This window comes from Enhydra lutris, unplaced genomic scaffold (assembly GCF_002288905.1).
Source record: "Enhydra lutris kenyoni isolate GAN:26980312 unplaced genomic scaffold, ASM228890v2 scaffoldscaffold38, whole genome shotgun sequence".
Classification (NCBI taxonomy): domain Eukaryota; kingdom Metazoa; phylum Chordata; class Mammalia; order Carnivora; family Mustelidae; genus Enhydra; species Enhydra lutris.
In genome coordinates, this window is record NW_019154122.1 from 11,992,272 (window position 1) to 12,011,233 (window position 18,962).

The 18,962-nt window shown below is 43.9% G+C and overlaps 1 protein-coding gene across 3 annotated transcripts; it reads right to left on the reverse strand.

Moving 5' to 3' along the window:
- Positions 1-314: 314 nt before the first annotated feature.
- Positions 315-9,516, reverse strand: LOC111154719 (TAR DNA binding protein). Of its 3 annotated transcripts, XM_022514584.1 has the most exons (8): positions 9,417-9,516; positions 8,169-8,420; positions 6,306-6,469; positions 4,984-5,124; positions 4,094-4,264; positions 3,598-3,724; positions 2,517-2,586; positions 315-1,983 (listed from the first exon to the last, which is right to left on the reverse strand). In XM_022514584.1, the coding sequence occupies exons 2-7, from the start codon at positions 8,404-8,406 to the stop codon at positions 2,519-2,521; spliced, it is 909 nt and encodes a 302-aa protein (XP_022370292.1). In that variant the 5' UTR covers positions 8,407-8,420; positions 9,417-9,516; the 3' UTR covers positions 315-1,983; positions 2,517-2,518. The 3 variants fall into 3 exon arrangements, with proteins under 3 accessions (XP_022370292.1, XP_022370291.1, XP_022370290.1); XM_022514583.1 differs by having other exon boundaries at positions 315-3,724; positions 8,169-8,416; positions 9,417-9,515; XM_022514582.1 differs by having other exon boundaries at positions 315-3,724; positions 9,417-9,515.
- Between the last annotated feature and the right edge of the window lie 9,446 nt (positions 9,517-18,962).

The window sequence follows — 18,962 nt, forward strand, 5'->3', positions numbered from 1 at the left end:
TTCTAATTATCATGTACATCTTCTTTTTCCAAAGGACACAATTTAAGCCAATTTAACCTTAAAGAGCTAAGGTCGTTTTCACCGGCTGTTCCTCCTTAAGAAGTTCTAATAGGTTAACATTTAACAAAGGGTTTCATTCTAGCCAAATAACTACCACTCGTGTAAAAATTCACTGTTGACTTTTGGCCCAATTTCTCTTGTGTTCATTAAAGGGGGACCTTCTTGAGACTCACTTTTGAACGGTAACTTTCCATCGCCTTTGTCACATATAAAAAAGAAACTGTATTTTTCCAGTAAGACTCCAGACACTAAACTGTGGTGACAACAAATTTTTTATTCAACTGGTTCAAAAAGTTTTGAGAATGAACGCACTGAGATGACCAAACAGACTTTTAAAAACAAATCTTTGTCAAATAGTTTACTTCTAGACTTCGTTTTCTTTGTTTCTCTTTTTTCTAGGGTAGAATTAAATACCCACAGCTCCTGGTACCACAAACATGTTAGCAGAAGGCTGCTCCACATCGAGAGCCTTCTAAGACTGGTAACTAGATTGACAACAAGTGTAAATAAGGGATCAAAACCATGCCATCGACAAGTGAACTTACCCCTGGGCTCCTTGCAGGCTTGACAGTTTAGTCTTTGGAGGTCCCCGAATACCATTTTAAGTGTTACCATGTTACTGCTGCTGAGTAATAGTGCAAGTGCTAAAATGCAAAATTCAGATGGTACAGGGTTTGGAAATCATGCAATTTAGATGCAGAAAAAAAAATTCAAACAATGCAAGATCCTTTTACAGAGGAAACTGAATAGCGAAACAACGTGGCGATCACAAGTCTAAAGGACGACTTCGTTTCTAAAAGTCTCACACACGTAACTTCAGAATGACAGACCTATTTATCATCATCTGACCAGATAAGGGCATCAGGTAAAACTACCGACACAAAACCGTTCACATTCTTCCATCAGAAAACAAGCTCAACTCTCACTGCAGTTACATAAAAAGTACAACAGAGAATCAGTAATTATTGCTTTTACATACTTCACAATGCATCGTCAGAGTCTAATCTGAGTTTGTAAACGATTTTATTCGACCTTACTCTAGTCCCCCACTTGTGGGGCACAAAGCCCATTTCACTTAACACTTCCAGACAGACAACCCACCCTGCTAGTTCTTAAAGCTATCAGGCTCTGTAATGGATTTCAGGCACAAGATAATTTGTGGTTTCTTCTACTTTATCCCTACTGCAATTAATTCCACTTTTGAAATCCCAAACTAGGAAGGTGCTGATATGCCCTTCTTTTCGACTGCTATGCTTTGCTACAAAGCATTTGAAAATAATTAACAGAGTTCTTCCCACTCCCCCAAATAAGAATATTTTTAGAAGGCATGAGTCCCAATGGAGATTTATACAGGCCATGTAAATAGAACATCACCCAAATGCACAGAGGCACTAGTAAAAAGCCGGAGGGTACTGCTTACCATTTTAGGTGCGGTCACCCAGACTTATTAAAAACTAGATTTAAAAAGAAAAAAACAAAAAAACAAAAAAAAAAACCAAAAACAAAAAAAACTTTCACTTTGGACAATGCAAGAACAAATAGCAATTAAGTCTGGGTATCAGGTGTCAATGCATGACAGGTGATGAATCCATTTGACTTGAGACAACTTTTCAAATAAGTTTATTTGAAGCAAAATAAACTATTGCCAAGAAACTTTATGAAAGTTCCATCTCAAAAGGGTCAAAAAAGGGGAATTAACTGCTATGAATTCTTTGCATTCAGGGCTGCAAAACAAAGACACATATTATTTAAATCAGTTTTATTTAAGAATTTCCAACATTGACAACTCTTATAAAAAGCATCCAAGCACAGGACACAAAACTGCATCAAACAGCATTCTTATGGGTAGCTAACAGACATGAGAACTTCCACCCTTCTCTGCGACACCCCGAGCTCACTGGTGAACTCTGCTTCCAAGTACTCCTGCAAAGCACACCACAAGCTCGTCCATGTTCTCACCCCACCAGCTTCAGTTCACGTGACCACACTTACAGATCAGTAACAGAAGAGAACACACACCATACAGCATTCACAGCAGTTGACAAAGGGGTGGGGGAAGTACAAGTAATCGTTTCACTTAACACATTCAGCTAACGTGGGTCATCTAGGAACAAAACTCACTTAGTCTTCCAACAGATGTGGATGTCCTTTGAATGCAAAAAACATTCGTACATTATTTGCTATCATTGCTCTCTGCACACTCTCTCACCAAAGCCACAGGATTGAGAGACACATCTCGCCAAGTTAAAAAATATCCATTATGCACCACCAAGTCTCTGCACGCGCTCTCTCCTTTTCTCGCTCATACTAGCCTTTCATGCCTCGGCACCACCATCAATCCCACACAAGGTTTCAAAAGTTCAAACAGCCTTCTGGATCCATATCACAGCCTTGCGTTCATAGCGTTGATACGACTCCATGAAATAAAGAGTAGCGGATAAAAATGGGACACCCACCGTCAAAGACGCAGCCTGCGCAGCGTGCTGACGAGTTCTTGAGTGAGAAAGCGTGCAGACAGAAGCATTCCTATGGCGGAACATTTACAGCACTACTTTCAATGAAGTGCTTCTTCCATAAACATTTGAAATGAGATGAACTGCAGAGATTAAATGAAGGCTTCATATTGTACTTTTGCATGTGAAGGGAAACAAGTGTTAAAAAAACAAGAACAAAAACAAAAAGAACCAAACACTGTGACACCATCGTCTCCAAGAAGGAGATTTTCCTAAGGGAAAAATCCATATGGCGGGGTTCAAATTAAATCAAGGAGAAAAGAATGTAGTTCTAACCAATGGTTTCCATTTGAACATGCAAAGAATTCACTTGACAAGTCCAGGGATAAAAGATTACAGGAGAAACCTTTTGATATCAATTGTAGTGTGTTGGTTTTTACCCATCAGGCAAACAGCAGTTCACTTTCAAACACTCAATATTTCAACCCTTTATGTAACAAAACTTATAAAATTCCTTTAGCTTTTCCTCTTTTTCTAAAGAAAAATGTCAAAAATACTGCTGAATATACTCCACACTGAACAAACCAATTTTGAAAATTCTTAGTACATATGTATCTTACAATATACTTACCATGTGTTTAGAAAAATCTGAATTCCCACCAGTCTCTACCGCCCCCTCTCTACATCCCCCAGCCAGAAGACTTGGAATCCATACTTGAGCCAAACCCTCCATTAAAACCGCTGCCCGACCCTGCGTTCGATGCGGATCCCCAACCAATGGCTGCGCCGGAATTAGAACCGCTATAGGAGTTATTTCCAGAACCAAAGGCCTGATTTGGCTCCCTCTGCATGTTGCCTTGGCTTTGGTTGTTCCCTGACGGGCCCGACTGGTTCTGCTGACTGGCCAGCATGCCCATCATGCCCCAGCTGCTCTGTAGCGCTGCCTGGGCCGCAGCCATCATCGCTGGATTAATGCTGAAAGCACCGAAGTTCATCCCTCCGCCCATATTACTTCCTTGATTGTTCCCCAGGCCAGCCCCACCCCCTCTACTGTTACCAAACCCACCCTGATTCCCAAAGCCACCTGGATTACCACCGAATCTTCCACTTCTTTCTAACTGTCTATTGCTATTGTGCTTAGGTTCAGCATTGGATATGTGTACGCTGATTCCTTTAATGATCAAGTCCTCTCCGCAAAGAGACTGGGCAACCTGTAAGAAATAAGGGGCGTAGATAAGGGAGATTAAACCACTGACTCACGCGTCAAGGTAGCAATAACACTTAGATTTCAAGCCACTGTCTAAGCGGGCGGACAAATAAGCAACGACCGCTCATTTCACTCAAACCCACAAAACCGCCTTTAGCTCTGGGAAGGCAGCAGGGATCTGCCAGCTTATTCTCAAAAAAACAGAGCTCTCCGAGTTAACTGCCTCACACTGAAAAAGTACCGCAAGGGTTTATCATGACCATCTAGACCCACCTATCCCATAGCTCAGCTAAGGACGGCAACTGGCGGCGTGGGAGAAGTTCAAGACAATTACCTAACAGAGTTGGGACAAAATTATTAAAGAGAAAAATACCTGATCGTCTGCAAACGTAACAAAGGCAAAGGCCCTGAACGGTTTGGGAATGAAGACGTCTACCACTTCCCCGTACTGGCAGAAGAACTGGCGCAGCTCGTCGGCGGTCATGTCCTCCGTGCAGCGCCCGACGAACACCTTCCTGCTTCTCAGAGGCTCATCCGGGCTTTGCTGGGCGAGTCGAAAGAAAAGAAAACTATGAGAAATATTCTACGAGCCAAGAAAAGAGGATCTAACAAAAGTTACCTGCCTTTTCTCTTAGTCATTAACGAAGTAGGTACCTTCTCAGTTTTCTGCACCAGCACATCTTTTGAAAACTTCGGTGAGGAAAAACATTTTATTTTTTAAAAAAACCTAATTTTTAAGTTTTCTCTGCACCCAGCACGGGGCTTGAATTCACAACTCTCAGATCAAGAGTCACACACTCTACCAACTGAGCCTGCCAGTGGCCCCCACATTTTAAAGTTTGAAGTTCACGACTATCTATTTGGATTAAGGAAAGCCAATGACAGAAATGCCCTGGCAAAGACGCTGACTCTCCTAGTCAGTCCTGCTTGTCCGAAACCAGTCAGGCCTTCATGATAAGATTAAGGTATTCTGACTGTCCTTGCGTTTTAATGTGTATCTACGTAAGAAACTGTTCACTCACTAAAAATAACAAGAAAAAGAATAAAACAAAAAACTTTTAGTTTAGAGGGATGATAAACCAAAGATTTCAAACAAAATATTCAGCACACATGCAGGTACTAAGGCTTTAACAAGGCAAAAGGTTTCAGGAATCCACCAGCCACCACCTTTTCCAAGTGCATTTTATGTGTCATTTTACAATGTCTTCTAAGGGAGTTTGTCAGCAAAAAGTCCCAAAGCACAGGGAAAAAAGAGCAAAGTACCTTAGAATTAGGAAGTTTACAGTCACACCACCGTCCATCTATCATATGCCGCTGTGACATTACTTTAACCTGGGTTTCATATTCCGTAAAACGAACAAAGCCAAACCCCTTTGAATGACCAGTTTTAATATCCTTCTTGACCTAGGGAGAAAAAAAAACCCCAAAAACCAATGAAATTGACTAGACCCCCCCCCCCAAATCAGTTCCTTGGTAATTTGAATGGATTCACTTTGACGGGAGTTGCTCAATTAAAATTTAAACCAAGTCGTTCAAGTGTCTGCCTTCAGCTCAGGTCATGATGGAATTGAGCCCCAGGTTGGGCTCCCTACTCAGCAGGAGGCCTGTTTCTTCCTCTCCCACTCCCCCTGCTTGTGTTCCCTATCAAATGACTAAATAAAATCTTAAAAAATAAATAAATAAATAAAACAAAGTAAAACTTACACCAAATTATTCTTGAGGTAAAAAAGAGGAGGATAAACATTGAATCTAGACCATATTAACAGTTAATCATGTCACAAAACAGAATTTTAACAAAATGTTTTAGAATGCAAAGATATATTAGATCTAATATTTACAAATCCTAAGTGGGAAAAGCAGAAAAAAAGTATTTTTCTTTTTAGAGTTTATTTTAGTAATCTCGCTACCCAATGTGGGGTTCCATCTCACAACCCTGAGATCAAGAGTCACATGCTCCCCCAAATGAACCAGCCAAGTCCCCCCACCTTTAAAAATAAGTGCTTTTTGGTCTCCCAGCAATGTAAGTTACAAAGAAATAGGCTATGGGCACCTGGGTGGCTCAGTCAGTTAAACACCTGTCTTCAGCCCAGGTTATAATCTCAGGGTTGTGGTATCAAGCCCTGCATTGGGCTCCCTGCTCAGTGGGGAGTCTGCTTCTCCCTCTCCCCTTGCCCCTACCCCCACTCTTGTGCATGCTCTGTCTCGAAAAATTAAAATCTTAAAAAAAAGAAAAACAGGCCCTTGAGCCTTTATGCAGCAGGATTTTATAACATCAAAGGCAAAAATATAGGCTATATGCATAATGGGAAATAGTATAACCCAAGTTTGGTTTTTGTTTAAGTAGGCTCTAGGCCCAACATGGGGCTTGAACTCACAACCCTGAGATCAAGAGTTGTGTACTCTATCCACTGAGCCCGCCAGGCATCGCAACCCGTATTTCTTTTCGGCCTCCCTTATGTATGCATGTAATAAACACAAAAATACTGTCTGCTGGGCACGAAGGGCAGGCAGTGTCACCAAACGATAGGAATTCTGGATGTTCATTCATGGGAAGAGAAAAATCGTTCTATGAAATCAAAGTTTACCTGAACCATGAGAACTTCTCCAAAGGTACTAAAATATTCTTTTAGATCCTGTTCAGTCGTTTTCCATGGAAGACCCAACACTATTAAATCAGACGTTTTCTGGACAGCTCTTTTCACTTTCACTGCTGATGAAGCATCTGTCTCATCCATTTTTCTTTTGTTATCTAAACAAAATGAGCAAAAACCTTTCAGAACTCCTCACTTAACATGTCTTAAAACACATCAGCTCCTACACCTAACAACAATAAGCAAAAAGATTCTAAGAATAAGATATTGAAAACTTTCGCAGAGTGACGTCAGCTCTCCCAGACAGACGGAGGAACTGGGGAAGTGGCTGAGGGGCTTTGCTGGTGCGAAGGCACCTCTGGTTTTGTGTGATCTTAAGATTATGATGGTTTGTTCTCCCCACTCAAAAGGCACAGCAAAACAAAAATAATCCTACTTCACTCTGACTCTAAAAACATAGTAAGGGGGAAAAAACAGGCTAAAAAGGCATGCTACACTTTGTGCCTATTAGAGTTGCTTAATTACTTTAATGCCTACAACTTTAAAAAGTTATATACCAAAAAACGATCCAACTTTTATCTCCAGCTGTGTATTCAAGGGTGACTTCAATTTTCTTTTTCTTTCTTTTCTAAGCATTCAACCATGAACTCATGTTGATTTTGTATTAAAAAAAAAGTCTTAGGTTATTTTTAAAAAACAGTATTCAGAAAGGAAGTGGAAGAACTGAATGAATTTTAAGAAATAGACTATCTTTAATTTTACAGATTTTTTCATTTTCATTTTTTTTTTTTTTTTTTTTTTTTTTTTTTTGAGAGAGAGTGAACGCACACGCGCACAGTGGGAGAGTGAGAGGGAGAAGCAGACTCCCCACTGACCAGAGAGCCTGATGCTGGGCTCCATCCCAGGGCCTGGAGATCACAACTTGAGCTGAAGGCAGACGCCCAACAGATTGAGCCACCCAGGCAACCCTAGACTTTATTTTTTAGAGCAGTTTTAAGTCCAGAGCAAAGTGGAAAGGAAGGCAGAGATCTCCCACACCTCCCCTTTTACCTCCACAGGTGCACAACTTCCCCCATGATCATGATATTCCTGCCCCATCCATGACGGTACATTTGTTACAACTGATGAACCCACACAGACCTATCTGGATCTAAACAACATTTCAGATTTGGGTAACAGCATACTAAAGAAAAACTAACTTGATACTGTTAAAAATGTTCTCAAAGTGAAAGGCAAAGTCTTGTATACTAATCAAACAGGAAACTTTTTGCAACACCGAGTTATAATAAAAGTAACACTGCAAAAGTAACTAAAGCAAATTCTTACTACCAAAATGTACCTGTTTCCTCCACAAACTTAATGCTTTTTTTTTTTTAGATCTAGAACACCAGTGTTAAGTGGCAATGAGAATAAGACCAAAACCCCAAATTAAAAGTGCACTAATTCAAGATTTGGATTCCTGCAACTGATTATCCTTTAAGGAGGGAAAAATCAGATTAACTGAACCAATGATATAAGCTTGCAAGGACAAAAACCAGAACTAAGTATCGGGCACTTTGAAAGAATCTATTGACAAAAGACTGATCTTCACAAAACAGTCTTAGTTTTCTTTAAATTCAGCATTAACTTGGCATATTTGTCCAGATAATTAAATACATAGCTTTCTCTTTAGAAAAACATTCTCTATCTCCACTTTTCACTAATTTAGACTAGAGACGTTCCAAACCAGTCTATTAGTAAAGTTTAAATAAATACTGGGGTTACAGGAGAGGTTTCACCGTGACATGAGGCGCTGCACCAACTCAGAGGAGACACAAACACCACAGTTTAGAACTGCAAAAGCAAATGGCAACAAACCTTTGGGATAGTTGACAACATACACCAGGTTCCCCCAGCCAGCATCGGGGGCATGCAGAATTCCTTCCACTAGCCGGACACCTCTCATACACTGCGACACTGGATTCCGGTAGCGCAGCCCACAAGCGCCGGGAAACTGGGCTGTAACCGTGGACAGCAGCACTGTCCCGTCGTCTTCTGATGGTATTTCAATGGGCTCGTCATTCTCATCTTCAGTTACCCGAATATACTCGGACATCTTTTCTTATCTTTCTTAAAGGGAAAAGACATGTTAATGACATACACTCAGGTGGAAGACCGTTTCCTTAAAAATCACCCGAACACACACCACACACTACCGCGCCAACGTTCTAGGACTTCTAGAAGAACTTTAGGGTTCGGGTTCTTAGAGGTGTGGGTGATCACTGAAACGAGGCCAAGGCAAGGACAGTGCCTTGTGAGTTCATTCCCGCGATAGACACGTGCCCAGTGCCCGCCATGCATCAGATGCTGCAAAGGGAACCCGTCAGTCCCACGGAGCACGCTGGTGACAAGGGGCGTGGCGGGGAGGAAGGGGAGCAGAGATGACAGCAAACAAGCTATTCATTTATTACAGCTGTGCTATATGCCACTAGAAAGAAGTCAATCATCCTGGGGGGCCGAGGAGAACCTACGCTGAGACATGTGTGGGGATCAGAGCACACGTCCCTAAGAACGCGATGCAGAAGCCGTGTCGAGGAGGAACGCAAACAGTGAGCAGGAGGAGAGAGCAGGAAAAAAGTTCCTCCCTGTTCCTCATTGGGGGACTTCCGGGGGGAGCTCCCCAAACTTGAGCCAAGGACAGCGACGACAGGTCCTTAGCGACGCGGGCCGCCACCTCCCAGAAGCCAGTGCGTGGGGGCCGAGGGAGGAGTTTTTAAGCGCGGCCCGAGGTACAGACGCGGGGACCCAGGGCCTAGGCTGCTGGGGTCCCCCGGCGTGCCGGATGCTGGAGGCCCAGGGCACGGCTCGGGCCGGAGGCCAGGCCAAAGCTCCGCCTCGGGCTGCACGGCACCGCGGGCCAATTGTCCCTGCTCCGGCGCCGGCTGCCACCCCGCGCCGGGCCCTAACGACGCGCCCGCGCGAGGCCGCTCAGGCAGGACGAGGCAGGCCCGGCCCCACGGCTCCCTTCCCGGGGCGAGGGCGGAACCCGCTGCGTCCGCCTCGGGCCGCGCAGCGCGGGAGCCGAGACGCCCAGGGTGTCCTCAGTGAGAAGCGTTCGCGACTCACCCGCTAGGCCGCTGCTAGGAAGCCCGACAGGGAAACCGAAGCAGCGAGGGATCCAGGAGCAGCCCAGCTACCGCTTCGCTCCCACAAAATGGCGCTAGGGCCGCCTCCTCCCCCCGCCGGCCGTCGTCTTCTCCCACCGGCTCCGCGTCAGGAGGGGAAGGACGCCGCACGGAGGCACAATGACCTTCTCCCAGAGAGGCAGCGCTCCCTGCTGAGAGACTGAGCAAACGGGGAGGACTTAACGCTATAATATGACCAAAAACCTGGGCGAGAAAACCCAAAAACTGAAAAAACAAGGAAGCCTAGACTGTTGGCTCCCCCCACGTAGCGTAGCAGATGGCTTCGCCGGACCAACCGTCGGCCCCCGGTCCCGGCCCGAGCTCGCGCACTCTGAAAATACGCGAGACTAGCTCAGGGGCAGGACTAGGAGGGACGGGGCGGGACCAGGTGAGGTGGGGCGGGGAGGGGCGGGGCGGGGCCAGAAGGGGGCGGTGCCAGACGGGGGCGGGGAGCCGGGTCCCGGGTCTTCCTGACTTTGGAGAGGCAGGAGAGAGCCGGAGAGGCAGGAGAGAGCCGGAAAGTCGTGCAACCTTTGTTTAAAAAGCCAGCCGGGTGCATCCTCTCCCCACTCCCCTAGGCAAGCTCCACACCTGGAGAGAATGACTTTATTTCAAACAAACAAATGATAGCGCCTACCATCTACCTCTATAGTCTCGTGTACGGAAGGTACTATTGATAAAATTCGCATGTACAGGTGAGGAGAAAACTGAGGCGCACAGAGGTTAAGTATCTTGCATGAGGTCACCCAGGCAGTAAATGGCGAACCTGGGATTTGAACCCTAACTCTAATGGTAACATACTCCAGCTCCAGGCCTCTAATAATAACACCGTGCTTTTCCTGTAATAGGACAGGCCCTGCCCAACCCCACAGGGCCAGTCAATGGTGGGACTGGGATTTGAACCCAGGCAGTCTGACTCCGGAGTGGAGGAGCTCCACGGCCTCCCCGGACAGCCTCCTAGGGAATAAACACTAAGACGGGCAAGGGCAAGTCCGGGTGGGTGCTGTTTCTGCTAACCAGATAACGGCTGAGTCAATTTTCAGAGATAAGGGAAGAGAGCGTGGAGGAAGACAGATTGCGGATCCTTTACCAGCCTCGGGGCGGCCCAGCACACAGAGGACAGCAGAGTTTGGGCACATGGGCCCCGATGGTCACTAACATTTTGAAGCACCGGATGAATCATGGAGGCCTGGGTCATCTGAACTCATCCACTCAGCCATTTTGGGGGGAGAAGCTCGTTTTATGGGGTGCCTGGGTGGCTCAGTGGGTTGAAGCCTCTGCCTTTGGCTCAGGTAGTGATCCCAGGCTCCTGGGATGGAGCCCTCATCGGGCTCTCTGCTCTGCAGGGAGCCTGCTTCCCTTATTCTCTCTCTGCCTGCCTCTCTGCCTACCTGTGATCTCTGTCTATCAAATAAATAAAATCTTAAAAAAAAAATAAAAAATTTAAAATTAAAAAAAAAGTTCGTTTTATTATCTCTCCACTCTGCAAAAGAAACAGGCTCAGAGGCCGTGAGAGTCACCTGAGGTCAAACAGATCCCCAAATGCGTCACCCAGCTATAAATTCCTCTTCCAGGTCTATCTATCCCTGAAGCTGTGTTCCTGGGCCACATGTTCTCTGTGCCATGATTGAGACTGAGGCATTTGGTGTGGGCAGCTCTGTGGGCCTTGGAGACCAGCCATAGGTGGGAGGAGCAGGGTATGCAGAAACTGGAGAAAAATCAAACAGGGACAAAACCACAAAAGCTGTCCCTTCCCCCAGAAGTTTCAGGCCAGCAAACACAGTGTTGAAGAGAACAAACACTCCTTTAGGAAGAGAATTAATGATAAGGTCAGAGGGAGGCTGAACAGTGGAGTCCTCCTGCTCTAGCTGGAGCTCATCTCTGGGTTTCAGCCCTGCAGTCATGATTGGTAAACGTTCTGCTTCCTTAAAATGTGTTTTGTAAGTTCTCCTGGTTTGTTTGTTTCTTTGTTCATAGCCCTTATACGTTAAGCTTGAGGATTGTTAGAAAGCCAAACATATCTGTTCTTACCCATCTCTTCTCTCCTGAGCATTTATTTATTTATTTATTATTTTAAAAGATTTATTTATTTGACACAGAGAAAGAGATCACAAGTAGGCAGAGAGGCAGGCAGAGAGAGAGAGGGGAGCAGGCCCCCTGCGGAGCAGAGAGCCCGATATGGGGCTTCATGCCAGGACTCTGAGATCCTGACCTGAGCCAAAGGCGGAGGCTTAACCCACTGAGTCAACCAGGCGCCCCTCTTCTGAGCATTTATTAAGTGCTTTCTGAAGACAATAGGTCAGAAAAGATAGACGGAGCTCTCACGCCTCATCCAGCATTGTGCCAAAACTACAATGTAAAAGACGCACAAGAAAAATGAAGGCCAGGGGCGCCTGGGTGGCTCAGTGGGTTAAAGCCTCTGCCTTCGGCTCAGGTCATGATCCCAGGGTCCTGGGATCGAGCCCCTTGTCAGGCTCTCTGCTCAGTGGAGAGCCTGCTCCCCCACCCCACACCGATGCCTGCCTCTCTGCCTACTTGTGCTCTCTCTCTCTCTCTCTGTCAAATAAATAATTTAAAAATCTTAAAAAAAAAAAAAAAAGAAAAGAAAAATGAAGGCCAGCCACCATGGGCATGGAGTGGTCCAGAATCCAGGGACAGAGCGTTAATTTAGAAGATGATCCCGGGAGACCTAAATAAAGCACATGGGTGCCAGTGCTAGGAAGATGCTGAGGGACTAAGGGGCTCCCTAATAGCTCTTTGGGGTGGTGGCTTCCCGTATAAGGATGAGGATTCTCAACTGGAAGGAAAGGACACTGGGCAGGGAACCAGAGTACCTGGGAACGGGCCCCAGTTCTCACCCCACTTACTAGTCCACGCCGCCTCACCTCCCCTTCCCCCCTCAGATTTCCAGCTCTGCCAGCTCCAGAAAGTGTACAGAATGGAACTCTAAATGCATTCTTGAACACTACAAGAAATACCAAGATAATGAAAGTATTTAAATAAGAGTAACTTCAAGATTTACTTTTCTCTTAGTCCCTGTGTTTTTTGGTTCCACCGACATTAGAAGCTGCCTCTCCAACTGGTCTAGGTCTGACTTAGATTTCTCTAAAAAATTTTTTTAAAGATTTTGTTTATTTATTTGACAGAGACCACAAGTAGGCAGAGAGGCAGAGAGAGGAAGGGAAGCAGGCTCCCTGCTGAGCAGAGAGCCAGATGCAGCGCTCGATCCCAGGACCCTGAGATCATGACCTGAGCCAAAGGCAGAAGCTTTAACCTACTGAGCCACCCAGACACCCCTCCCTTAGTCATTTTAAATCTAGAAGAATCTCCCCCTCCAGGATACTGACTTTTTAAAGACATCTGACTTTAAAATAAAGATATTTTTAAAATATCTAAAATGTTGTACACTTTAGATTCATTTGGTTGGTTCCTCCTGGCATTATTTAGCTCATTCCTCTCTCCCCTATTTTTCCTGCGTACAGAAAGTTAGGTTTAAAGACATGATCACTTTAGGTTAGACACAATGGTGAGAACACTTTGTGAGTAAAGGCATGTCTGTTTCATTGCATCCGGTCAGGGACACATAATGCCTGGTTGCCTCGCTCTCAGTGATGCTAAGTTAGATTTTTGGTTAAGACTGTGACCACCAGGGGCGCCTGGGTGGCTCAGTGGCTTAAAGCCTCTGCCTTCACCTGGGGTCACGATCTCGGGGTCCTGGAATCGAGCCCCACATCGGGCTCTCTGCTCAGTGGGGAGTCTGCTTCCCTTCCTCTCTCTGCCTGCCTCTCTGCCTACTTGAGATCTCTGTCTGTCAAATAAATAAATAAAATCTTAAAAAAAAAAAAAAAAGGACTGTGACCACCAGATCTCTCCAGAAAAAGCGTATTTTCCCTCTCTGCAATTTGCAAGTAATCTCTGGGTGATACTTGGGCACAGGCCAATATCCCATTGGCCTACAAACTTTCACTTAATGGATTTGCATCCACTGACAATATTTGCCTGGTTCAGTACCTTCACTGGGGTTGCAAAATGGCAAATTTTAAAATGCTATCATTCCCTCTACATTCCTGTGTAAAGAAGAGCTTTCCTTCACCAGCTGGGGATGAACTACAATTCCTTCTAAATACTTACTTTTTATCAATTTTCAGAATAGGTTGACGTAATAATTACCTCCAGTGTTAACACAAGAATTTTGTTTTCTCTCTCTCCTTTTTCTTTAAATTAAAAAAACATTTATCAAGTAGGCTCCAAACCCAGTATGGAGCCTAACACGGGGCTTGAACTCATGACCCTGATATCCAGACCTGAGCTGAGATCAAGAGTCAGATGCTTAACTGAATGAGCCACCCAGGTGCCCCAAAGATTTTATTTAAGTAATCTCTACACCCAACATGGGGCTTGAATTTACAATCCTGAGGTCAAGAGTTGGATGGCTCAGTTGGTTAAGCCACTGCCTTCGGCTCAGGTCATGATCCCAGAGTGCTGGGATCGAGTCCCACATCGGGCTCCCAGCTCCGCTGTGAGTCTGCTTCTCCCTCTGACCTCCCCTCACATGTTCCCTCTCACTCTCTCTCTCTTTCTCAAATAAATAAATGAAATCTTAAAAAAAAGAGAGAGAGAGTTGGATGCTTCATTGACTGAGTTAGCCAGACACCACCCCCCTCTCTTTTTTTGATAGTCATTATGAACTCTTGGATTTTATTTATTCAATGATTTACAATAGGTTACAGTCATTAGTGTTTTTAATGATCAAATTGTCCTAACGGTGGCCTGGGGAGCCCTTTAAACTAGCTTTGGGTCATTTTAATGTGTCCCTATTAGTCTCTGACCATGTTCTTGCTTTCTGGCACAAAAAGTTCACCTTATACCTTCCCTGCACCAGCCCTGGAATCTGCCATTCCTCTAAAGAGCTCTGATTCCTTTTAGTAAGGAAAGGCATTTAGAAACTAGAATTTGGGCATTAGTTGTACTCATTGCTACTAAGGTTATCACAGCATTTTTGAAAAGTAAAAACACATAATACCAAGGCAAGGTATTTTTATCTCATCACGATTTACTTTCTTTAAATTTCAGTGCTTCAGAACCTGCCAAAGTTATGATACGTTTCCTAGTTTGGCCTAGGTCTTCTTTTTTTTTTAATTATTTTTTTAAACAACCAATTAGTGCAAAAATACCAATAACAAAAAACTGCAGTCCCTTATTCTCCTCATATATATACTTACATATATTTAAATAATAAATCTATTCTGCAAGATTTTGATTCATTCATTTTAGAGATTATCTGTTGATTACTTATTATGAGTGAAGGCTTTCATCTCAAACATTCCTGTATCATGTCCTCCATCATCTTAATATATCACAATGTTTAGTTAAGTACACACTCAATGTTTTCATTATTTTTTTAATTTATTTATTTGACAGACAGAGATCACAAGTAGGCAGAGAGGCAGGCAGAGAGAGAGGAAGGGAAGCAGGTTCCCTGCTGAGCAGAGATCCGGATGTGGATCTCGATCCCAGGACCCCGGGATCATGACCTGAGCCGAAGGCAGAGGCTTTAACCCACTGAGCCACCCAGGCACTCCTCAATGTTTTCATTATTATAACTAAGTAAATTTTATTCAATACTGACCCAAGAAGTATCCTTTCTTGTGCAACTTTTTCTTTTTCCTGGAGTTAATAATTGCCTTGTTTTTCCACTTGATTTGTTCTCCTTGAACATCCAAATCTACATCCTCAAAAAGCTGTATGAACCTCTCAAAGTTTTCCTTAAGTCAACTCTGTCAACAGTCAATGTCCTTCATGTTTGAAAATGGCTTTATTCAATGATCACACTTGACTGACAGTCGGGTTGCATATAGAATTTTAGGTTGAAAATCATTTTTTTCTCAACACTTTGAAGACATATTCCCATTACCCTCTAGCTTCTCTTGCTGCTTTTGAGAAATCTAATTGCTTTCTTGGTCATTCGTATAATCTGCATGTTCTACCTGAAACATTCATGATCTTTTCCTTATCACTCGCAGCCTGGAATTGAAGATGATGACTTCATTTTCCCGGAGATCTTTTTTTTGTTGTTGCTCATTGTCCCAGGCATATGATAATCTTTTCATTCTAGATGTCCTTGTTCTTCAGCTCCAGAAAAGTTTGTTGTGGTATTACTTTAACAATCACTTCTCTACTCTTTTCTTGATTGTCTTTTTATGAGCTAGCTGTTGCTGTCATGAGCCACCATTAAAAAAAAAAAAAAAAACAACTTTCTTCTGTTGTGCAAATTTTCCTTTTCATTCTACTTTCTGTGGAACTTCTCCAACTTTACCTTCAATCTTTCTATTGGCTTTTAAAAAAATCTATATTTTTATTTTCCCAGAGATCTTTCTTATTTGTTGATTTCTTTTTCTTTTTTTTTTAAGATTTTATTTATTTATTTGACAGGCAGAGATCACAAGTAGGCAGAGAGGCAGGCAGAGAGAGAGAGGAGAAAGCAGACTCCCCGCGGAGCAGAGAGTCCGATGTGGGGCTCGATCCTCGATCCCAGGACCTCGGGACCATGACCTGAGCCGAAGGCAGAGGCTTTAATCCACTGAGCCACCCAGGCGCCCCTTATTTGTTGATTTCTCCTCAATTATAGCCACAATTCTTTTTGCACAGAAGTAATATTTTATTTAACTCTCTGAGGAGATTAATGATAGTTTCCTTGATTTTTTTGCACACAACATCATGTCTGTTCCATCAGGATAATTATTTTCTGTTTGTTTATTGTGGTTTTGTCTTTCATGTTAGAGGTTTTCTGAACAGAATTTTTGCTCAGAATCCACAGCCCACCTCCTGGGACTTTTCGGAGTATTTCACAGGGGGTTTTTGTTCTGACTCCTTTTGTTACTTTTCCTGGGGCAGAAATTGTGGGTCCAGAGTGGTAACATACTAATTTATTTGAGTAGTTATATGCGAGGCTCTGTTTTGAATAATTCTTACCTCAAACCTATGAGGCAAGTACAACTATTATTAGCACTTCCCAGCCAAGGAAACTGAAGCACAGAGAGACCATGTAACCTGGCCAAGGTCACACAGCCTGTACATGGCAGAGCTGGTGTTCTTGACTCCAGAACCTGTCCTCTTAGTCACCTCTAATCAATCAGTTGATCTAATCAATCAATCAATCAATCAATCATCCTGCCTTATTTGGAACCCTGGGGAAAAACTGCTTTTATTTGCGTATAGCTGACACAGAATGTTACATGAGTTTCAGGTATACAACATAGTGATTCAACAACTCTACATTTTCCTGTGCTCACCACGAGTGTGACTACCATCTTCACCATGCAGCACTATTAAAATACCATTGACTATATTCCCTGTGCTGTGCCTTTCATCCCCATGACTTATTCATTCCATCACTGGAAGCCTGGGTCTCCCACTCCCCTTCACCCATTTCGTCCACCCCTTCGCCAAACATGTCTTTTTCTATTCTTTATAGAAAACAATCACAACATTGTCAGATTTATTGACCATTTACTAAGTGCCACTGTTCCAAGCACTTTACATGGATGGGTTCGTGTAATTCTCACAATAGCTCTATGAAGTAGGTACTGTATTTGGTTGCATTGTACAATGAACCTTTGAGAGGTTAACTTGTTCAAGATCCCCAGATAGTGACGGCAGCACCGGGATTTCAAATCAAGGCTTTCCAGCTTCAGAGCCTTCCTTTCTTTGACTCTGTCTTTGTCTTTGTCTTTTCCTTTCTGGGCCTTGGAAGTGGTGTTGAGTTTACCGCCCCCCCGCACTTCATGACCCACCATCCTCTTCCATTTGAGCCAAGTCTCTCTTATTTCACTATTTCCCCCGCTTATTCCTAATCCCTATCCATTCCCATCTTCCCCCAGGACCCTCACTCAAGTATTTGCTATCTGTCCTTAAGTTTGCCCCTGGCTCTGCAAAGCAGGCACGGTTGTTCAGTGAATGTGCTCAGCAAAACCAGACATTTATGCCGTGCTTGCCATGTGCCAGGTGGTATCCCCGACCCAGGGTCAACAAACAACAGCCCATTGCCCGATTTTGTACGACACACAAGCTAAAATCGGTTTTTACATACTTAGTTGAAACAAAATCAAAAGAAGAATATTTCGTGATATGTGAAATTCGAATTTCAGTGTCCATCAGGTTTAGGGGTACACGGTCACGTTCACCCATTTATATATTGTCCTCATGCTGCATCAGCTTTATGGCACGAGACCTCAAATATTTACTATCTGGTCCTTTACAGGAAAATGATTGCTGAGCCCTGCTCTAGATGTTGGAGTACAGTAGTGAACATATGTTTTTAATTTATATAAAAAAAGTGACGGTCTAATGGGGTGGAGGGGTGCGTATATTCATCACCCCATCTGGGACTTTTTTTTTTTTAAGATTTTATTTATTTATTTGTCAGAGAGAGAGAGAGAGAGCACACACAAGCAGGCAGAGTGGCAGGCAGAGGCAGAGAGAGAAGCAGACTCCCCTCGGAGCAAGGAGCCCAGTGTAGGACTTGATCCCAGGACCCTGGGATAATGACCCTAGCCAAAGGCAGTGGCTCAACCAACTGAGCCACCCAGGCATCCCCCCATCTGGAACTTTTAGAGAGTGAAAGAGACCTGGGACAGCTTAGTGCAAACTATCTGTCTGTCCCTGGAAAACTAGGATGTGTGGTCGACTCTGAATTGTCATTGTGCCTGAGATCACCAGCTTTGTTTGTCGTGTTTTTAGAATTTGTCATGTTATGAATGCACATCTAGAACAGGGCTCAACAAACTAGGGCCAGATCTGGGCCACCACAGTTTCTGTACAGCCAAGTTGTACAGTTTCTGTGGAATCAAAGATTTTCAAATGGTTAGGGAGAGAAAAGATCAAAAGAAGAATAATATTTTGTGACACAGGCAAATAATATGAAATTCAAATTTCAATGTCCATAGTTTCATTAAAACAGCACCGCCCACTCATTTGCATATCATCTAAGGCTGCCACAGAGACCCTATGGTCCCAAAAGTCTAAAATATTTACTCTCTGTTTTGTTTTGTTTTTTTAAGATTATATGTTTTAATTTATTTTAGAGAGAGTGTGAGTGAGTGGGGGGTGATGAGCAGAGGGGAAGGGAGAGAGAATCTGAAGTAGACTTGTGCTGAGCTCAGAGCCTGATGTGGGGCTCCACCCCACAACCCTGAGATCATGACCTGAGCTGAAATCAGGAGTCAGATGCTTAACTGACTGAGCCACCGAGGTATCCCATACTATCTGGCCTTTTATTTTTTCTTTCTTTCTTTCTTTCTTTCTTTCTTTCTTTCTTTCTTTCTTTCTTTCCATGGGAGTGACTCAGTCTTAGGTCAGGCCAACTCTCCCTTCAGTCCCACACCTCCCTGAGGCTGGGTTCCTGCCAAACTAGCGGGCAAGGAGTCCACACCTCTGTCCACCACCAGCCCCAGGGCAAATATCAGTAATGGCCATGACCGTGCCCCCC

Coding starts and splice junctions, on each gene's coding strand:
- LOC111154719 (XM_022514583.1), bottom strand. CDS start 8,406: ATGTCCGAGTATATTCGGGTAACTGAAGATGAGAATGACGAGCCCATT. Junction 6,470..8,168: donor TGTTGTCAACTATCCCAAAG/GTTTGTTGCCAT, acceptor CATTTTGTTTAG/ATAACAAAAGAAAAATGGAT. Junction 5,125..6,305: donor GAGAAGTTCTCATGGTTCAG/GTAAACTTTGAT, acceptor TTTTCTCCCTAG/GTCAAGAAGGATATTAAAAC.